Consider the following 7,500-nt stretch of genomic DNA (forward strand, 5'->3'; position numbering starts at 1 on the left):
TCAATTAAATGACAGACAAATACTCATGGATACGTAGCTGGGTTGTCACCCGGACAAGGAGACAGAATAGCTACTCTGTAGGGAGGCGTTCAGCGTGCCTTTCAGGTGTTAGATTTCATGATCCTCTCCTGCTTACCATGGTTGGAAATCCTGCTGAGGTTGGTGTTGGTTATACAGGTTAACGCCACACACACACACACACACACACACACACAGAGAGAGAGAGAGAGAGAGAGAGAGAGAGAGAGAGAGAGAGAGAGAGAGAGAGAGAAAGTAGCGTTGTGTCATGGAGGAGGCGCATGGTTCATCTTTCAGTTTCAATACCGAGTTATAATCCCGTACGCCAGTTACCACTAAATGTTATTGTGTACGCGCTTACGTAATAAACGGATATTGCAGCTATTTCTCTATCAGGATTAATAGACTAATCATCCTGTTCGTCTCGGTGTCGGTGCACTAATATTTACAGCCGTCGGTCCCCCCCCCCCCCCCCCCCCGTACGTACGGCTTTGTGGACATTCCAGGGGTATAATTAGTGGGACACTTTCCTTATGAGAGACAGAAGAATTCAGACGTATTGCAATGCCACATTAAAGGAAATAGGGTACGGTGGATTTAGCTAATTGCATTGCACTCATAACATCTCAATACAAATCAGCAAAAACAAATTGTCTCAGATTACTCGATCTCTTTCTGTATGTTCTATTACCTTCTGCTACTTCTCTCAAGCGAACACGATATTCGTTGGAAGTTTGAATTTCCCTGTGGACTTGTCCCATACAACTAGGGTTCAATTTCCTGATTATTATTAATAATAATAAATAAATAAAATAGTGGAAAAGAGCCAGTTTTACAGATAAAACTAAAATTCACCCTATATATACTGTAGAATCGGGGAGGTAACCTGCGGTAGCAAACTTCCGAAATTTTCTAAATAAACTTCATTTACAGACTTCAAAATATAATAATAATAATAATAATAATAATAATAATAATAATAATAATAATAATAATAATAATAATAATAATAATAATAATTCCAGACTCGTGTTTCGTTTGTAGCTAATGGGATTGTTTTACGCACAAAATCTCTTGAAAGCTTACCGTCAATCGACTCCGAATGTTTATATATTTCCGTAATTAAATATGTACTTATGTCTCGTGTTTCGAAAACCAAAATATAATTTGTAAGAGGTTTTAAAAATAGCGTTACCTATATCAAGGACATTCTGAAGGTTACGTAACCTTGGTTACGTGATGGTCACTGTTTGACATGCAGAAGTCTAAAATAATTGAGGTGGTGCGCGACGGATGGTCAATTTTCACAGAGTTTAACTTAGGAAGTGTTAGCGATTCGGCTGGCGTAGTCCTGTTTGCAGGTCGAGGAAGCACCACCTTGTCCGAAGGTTGCTTAGCGAGACGCCGTCTCGTGGACAGTTTTATTGAGAAGTGTAGCAGTGAAGACGTGTTTCACCGATGTGTTGTTTTGATTGGGATTTGATGCCCTCTTTTGCCAATTTCGGATGATACTGAGAACCGTCGGCTGTAGGTAGGATATCAAACAAATGTTCCGTGATGTCTGTGTGCCTGCTTATCAAATCCGTTAAAATGAAACAACAATTAAATGTATCAAATGTCTTGCTTGAGACATCACACTTTTAACAAACCACACATCTACTCTCCTAGTATTATTAATACTGCGGCAAATCCTAGTTAATGTGAGAAGGAGAGATTTTGTGATCTACTTGAAAATGTGCGAAATTCGTTGCTGAAATTGACATGACAAAGTTACGTACTTATTGTGTTCTTTTTATCGAGGTTGGTGCAGCCGATGCAAAAGCAAGGGCTAAACAAACTCCAACGCCATCTATTGGGTTTCCGCCGCACTATCATGGCACAAGGATCGGGGTAACTCAAGTTAAAAGTTCATTTTGTCAAGTTTCTTTAATTTTACCTTTTGCGTTGTAATTTTCGAACCCGCTGATTTTACTTTGTTTTTAGAATAACATTTAATATTCTCACGTTTCGGATGATGCAAATACGTGAGCGTAGTTTTAGAAAATAATAATAACGTTGTTGGCTTAGGAAATTAACTTAGTAAATGTTTAACAAAATGCAGTACTACTAGATTCCCTTGTGTCGTCGCTTGCTAGTTTTTACTAACCTAGTTCAAAATTAGTTTCATGTATTTAGTTCCATTGGTTATAATAATTTTAAGTACCCATTTTACTGTTTTCATTAGGTCCTTTAGTAGTTTCAGCTATAAAAACTGAAGACAGCTACCACCAAATTTAACTTTTTGTACAATCGTTGATTGTATTAGTATGTATACAGGACGAAACCTTTATTTATTCGGACGCATAATAGAAACAAAGGAAAATGTGTTTTCCTCGTAGAATTACTTAGTGTGAAATACGAAGGTAAGGAAAGTGAGAAAGGTAAAAAAAATGGAAACGTATGGTAGTGCTAGCCAGCTGACCCAAATGACCCAAACTTTTCTTAACCCTGTTAAACTTTTTGATAGTGCACTTCTTTCGTCAAGGAGGATTCGTTTCTTCAAATATTCATTGTTCGAGAATTAATACAGATGTAATTTGCACATTCTCCTTTTCTGAAAAGGTGTTAGGTGTTATTTGTGGTGCAGTGACCATTCAGTAGCTGAATTGTGCCATAAATACTCAAAGTAACCTCAACCATATGCGCACTAATTTTCATGTGGCAGACCCATTTATATATATATATATATATATATATATATTATATATATATACATATATATTTTTTCTCTCCCTATTTAAAAAGGTAAAAAGCACCACATCGTTCTACCACCAGTCCTTCGATCTAGAAACTGTAGAGCAAGTCGTGTATGTGCCAAAAATGTACAGTTACCGTGGTAATTATGTAAATACGATTGACATCATAAGCTACTTCAAGTCAATCTAAGCATGGATCTTGGTTACTTCGTCATTTTCATTAATTTCCCAGTATGAATAAAATACAAAGGCATGACAAAGTTCAATTACGTAGACGACCTACAACCGTATGACGATTACGATGCACGCAAACATGCACACTTCTTTCCAAATCATCATGCATAAGTTTATATGACATTTTTACTTGTCGTTTTGGTTAAAGGCGAAGTAAAAAAAGACAAAGCATTCATATGACTGATTACAATTAATCTTTGATGAAGCTTGTTTTGCCGGTGTCTAGGCCATTACTACAAAAATAAATGCAGTACCGAATATAGCCTTTTCTGATGACTATAGCCTAAATGCAATTCATCCACAATTTAGCTAAATTCCTTCCCCCATTCAATGTAATATTAAAGATTTAGGCAAATAGGTCATCGGCACAAGAACGTCAGCCTACACAGCGCATATAGGATATCAGGCTACACAAAGCGTATACGGTATGTCGATTACATCCGCAATAGATTAGCCCAGCGTTTACTAAGAGCTCTCCTTGGTAAGTTGAAATCAAAACTACCGTGGAAACGTAATGCTCAAACCAAGTATTGTCCATCACTTACCTAATAAATGCGACGTAATCATCCTCCACTGAAATTCCGGAAGCCTATAGTTTATTATCATGCAAAAGACGCTGCCAGTGCCACTTCCTAGACGGCTTAGAAGGCTGTTCATTACGAAATATTTCGAGAATCCTTCCTCCCCCCGTTTTCTTTAGTTGGAAACATGATGAACTTTCAAAACCGCATCGGATGAACGTCATTTGGCAGTCGTCGTGCCAGACCCCAGTTTGACGCAAAGGTTCTCAAGGGGAGAAGTTCGACAACTTGTAAGTTGCAATCCTTAGCTTGCTGCTGTCATGCCATTACCCTTTTGAGGTAATATATCACCATCTCATTTTACGGTACACTTTAGAAAGGCAGTTGTAGGCCTATAATGTAGAATGGCCCTCGAAACTGTTTTTAAGTAATTTTCTTTTTTAATGTTCACAAACCTTTCATCACCACCTGATCACCAACGCATAAGCTAAAATGCAATTTATAAACTTTGCTGGACGCCACTTTGGTTTAGATAGGCAATTAACTAGCCGCCTGCAACCAGTTCGTGCATAAGTGTGACATGGTAACTTCTTAGTACAAGCTGGTACACAGCTCCTATGAATTGCACTGTCTTGTAAAACGACGCTTATAAAAAGTTATGACAGGTTGGTCGCTGAGGTTTCAGTTTTCCCGAACCACCTGTCTCCTCGGGTTTGTGTAAACTATAAACAAACAATTTGGCCTGCCAAAAATCGAACTGACTCTTCTTCCGTTCACGATTCATCAAACCGTCTGCCGCCAATACCGGGTCCGGGTTTTTTTAGGCCGGGAGACATCTACCGGCGGAATCAGAAAGTTTCAAACTTTCATTGTTGGTTATTAATTTTGTCTATCCGTTAGACCAAATTTCATTGTCGGTTATTCAGTAACTTTTGTCTACTTCTGTTAGACCAATCACAGTATTACATTTCACATTGGCCAGGGCAGGTTATACAGACTGTTTGTCTGTCCAATGACCAACATAATTCCCCTCCCCCCCAAAACCCAGCCATTATATCCCAGTAAAATCCCGTTCTCGTGAATGCAGAAGATGCAAGCAGGATCCACTCAGGTTAGTTTTCAAATACTTATAGGAAATTAAAATAGCAGATAGTATTTTGAGAGGAACGTGTGATATTTTCACGGCAAACGTTATTTAAAATCACATGTATCAGTCTGGCTATATTTTGATCTGTAGCTGCTTTATTATGAATTGGGTGGGGAATAGTCGAGCGTTTCTCAAATGTTGGCAGTACAAGCGTGTGAATTTCTTATTTTATTTAGGCTGCAAGTCCCAAGGCGTAATTGTCCGTTGCTAGCCTAATATGCATTTAATCAGAGTGATGTACTTGTTTTACTGTCATGTGTTAGCAAAATGCAAAGGTTACCGATATGCTGAAGAGGACAGTCACCAGCTTTGCTTAATTTTGCATGAGAAGACTAGCCTACATCATATGGGCTTATCTTAAGCTAACATCGATAGACATTATTGCTTTAGTACAGCCAGGACCGTACCCATAGTTTTTTTTTATGGGGAGGGGGGTCGTTTTTCCCCAAAACTGGACCATTTCATCTATAAATGTCATTGCATATGTAGGTATACACAATATGAAATACTTGAAAAATGTTATTTTAGTTATATTAAGAAGAAAAATTGGGTATGGATGTGGTCTATGCACTTCTACCCGATTAGATGTTATTCAAAGTATCAAAGTACTGACTTTGGTTAACGGAAAATATGGACTTCCAGAAATTTTGGGGGTGGGGGTCGTTCAACCCCACCTCCCTCGGTACTGGCCTGACAGCACAACCACTGAAGAGATATCAAGTTCCTTGAATAGACAGTAATAATATACAATAAAGCACCAGGTGACGATTGTTCTATGGTTCCCATTTAAATGACTCAAGTTCAACCCCCGTTTGGGAATAGATTTAGTAGGCTCTGTTCTTCCCGGGCAAAAGTAAAAGATGGATGTTTTTTCCCATGGATATAGAGGTTCCTCTAGAGTGCTTTAGGGTATTCAGTCACAAAGGTAATATAATGATGCTGGAAAATGTACCATTGTGACTGGGTCCTTACATATGTTTTTACCTCGACGGAACTTCTGTTAACTAAACCTAACTTATTAGTGAGACGGCGATTAGTCATAATTAGACAAAGCAAGGCCGTTTCATCTTTAGACAAAGCATCTAGTCCGGTATCTTCGTGAAAAGACATGTTGCGTTATGCGTATGTATGACCACCAATATCTGAATGAAGTTGAGATGAACACAATTTATTAGAAAACATTAATCTGCCGAAGACTGGCCTTACCTTTGCTTGGTAACATGGAATGAGCCGTATTTGGTGCACGATCATGATAGTTATTTGCTTTGCTAAACTTGATAATGACTAGGTACACGATGCGACATGCGATTTTGACCTTGTTCAATGATATTTACTTATATTAACGTATAAGCTCTCTGACTATTGAGTCATTTACTTATATTAACGTATAAGCTCTCTGACTATTGAGTCAAATGCTTTGCTACTGTATTTGGTTATAAAATTAATTGGAGATGTACAGTAATGTTCTGGTTCCAAATTATAATGTACCTTGAAATATTCAACGTCAGACTGTCTTGAACTATTTATATCATTAGGTTGATGAAGGTGGATTGGTAGTTTTATTATTATTGATTGTATATTGACATTGTCAGTTAAGTTAAAAACATCGGATTATAGTCCTTAATTAACCGAACGGCAGTGATATGTTGTTGTATACACACTTCAGTCTAATATTTTATAATTATACATATATTGTTTATTTCCATTTTACTTAACATTTTCAAGCCCTTGTCATAATCAGCGCCTTTTTATTTAGACCAATACACTAGTGAAAGGTTAGATATATTTAAGATTTGTTTTGAATTATGATTCGACGAAATCGTTGTTTATCTCATTAACTAGAAACTCGAGTCGGTCACACATGCTGATAACCCAATATTGGATTTCACTTCATCTGCGCTATTGATTTTTCTGTCATCGCTTTGCGTTGCATTCTAGAAGTTTCCTTGCAGTTTTGTTTTTATTAAACTAAAACAAAAATGAATTCATAATTGTTGAACTAATCATAATTTCACGGGTCACTAAATGTAATTTTCGTACTGAAATAAATAAATGTTTCTGAGCGAAATTGCATCAATCATAGCTTTTTTTTTAATTACAGTAGAAAACTTTGAAATGACATTAAAATGCGTGAATACACTTTAATTTTAATCATATGAGTTTGTTGTACAGGGATGTACTTTTATTCATCCATGCAATACACATCATAAATTTATTATGAGCCATTGTCAAGGATACTAGATAGTTTATAATGTACCATTATAGAAAAAATCTTCCATTATAAGTTGCGAGTCTATTGCCTCCTCTCCTGATGTTCCTTTTTATTTGTTCCTTTAGGTATGAAGTAAAGTAAATAAGGACGATAGGAAATTATAACATGCTCATTTTGCTGTGCCTCTATGCTTTGGAATTCTGCCCACTTTACTCTCGTTGTTCGTATTTACATCAGCACTGGACAAGGAGGCTTTAAGTTGTTTATCACACAAGACTATATTAAAAAGAGATTCAGAACATATTAAATCCAGCGTTCTCCTTCGAAAGGAAAGTACGTTTTTTTTTTTTCAAAGTTTTTGTATATGATTACGAAAATTATTTAGAAATATTAATTTAAAAAATGCCAGAGTATGTTATAAGCTGAGGTTATTTTGGTCTTAAAACTAGTACCTCTGTGAACTCTTGACCACTAATAGTAGTAGTAGTAGTAGTAGTAGAGTAGTAGTGGTGGTGGTAGAAGAAATACTGAAACATTTATCTGAGTTGATGAAATTTTTGCTTTGTGTTTATTTCGATGTTTACATTTCAAAACTGCGTTCAGGAGTCGAGAAAGAAGACAAACAACTGTCAG

General features: G+C 36.8%; 2 protein-coding genes across 8 annotated transcripts in view; one reads left to right on the forward strand and one right to left on the reverse strand.

The window, feature by feature from the left end:
- The window catches only part of LOC135198808 (vitamin D3 receptor B-like), an 89,772-nt gene extending 85,458 nt beyond the window's left edge, over positions 1 to 4,314 (reverse strand). For both annotated transcript variants that reach the window (XM_064226767.1, XM_064226766.1), the window contains exon 1: positions 3,533 to 4,314. The gene's annotated coding sequence lies outside the window, so the exon portion shown is untranslated. The remainder of the gene's footprint in view (positions 1 to 3,532) is intronic.
- The window catches only part of LOC135198809 (nocturnin-like), a 95,142-nt gene that overhangs the window by 24,486 nt on the left and 63,156 nt on the right, over positions 1 to 7,500 (forward strand). The window contains exons 1-2 of one of the 6 annotated variants that reach the window (XM_064226769.1): positions 1,363 to 1,549; positions 1,819 to 1,908. The exons of 1 other annotated variant lie outside the window; for it this stretch is intronic. In XM_064226769.1, the coding sequence (XP_064082839.1) occupies positions 1,524 to 1,549; positions 1,819 to 1,908 (116 nt within the window). In that variant the 5' untranslated portion in view covers positions 1,363 to 1,523. Of the gene's footprint in view, positions 1 to 1,362; positions 1,550 to 1,818; positions 1,909 to 3,713; positions 3,799 to 4,475; positions 4,620 to 7,500 lie in introns of those variants that run through there. 4 more of the 6 variants (XM_064226770.1, XM_064226771.1, XM_064226773.1 and 1 more) reach the window with 4 other exon arrangements.

The sequence above is a fragment of the Macrobrachium nipponense genome, chromosome 22, assembly GCF_015104395.2.
Source record: "Macrobrachium nipponense isolate FS-2020 chromosome 22, ASM1510439v2, whole genome shotgun sequence".
NCBI classification, from domain to species: domain Eukaryota; kingdom Metazoa; phylum Arthropoda; class Malacostraca; order Decapoda; family Palaemonidae; genus Macrobrachium; species Macrobrachium nipponense.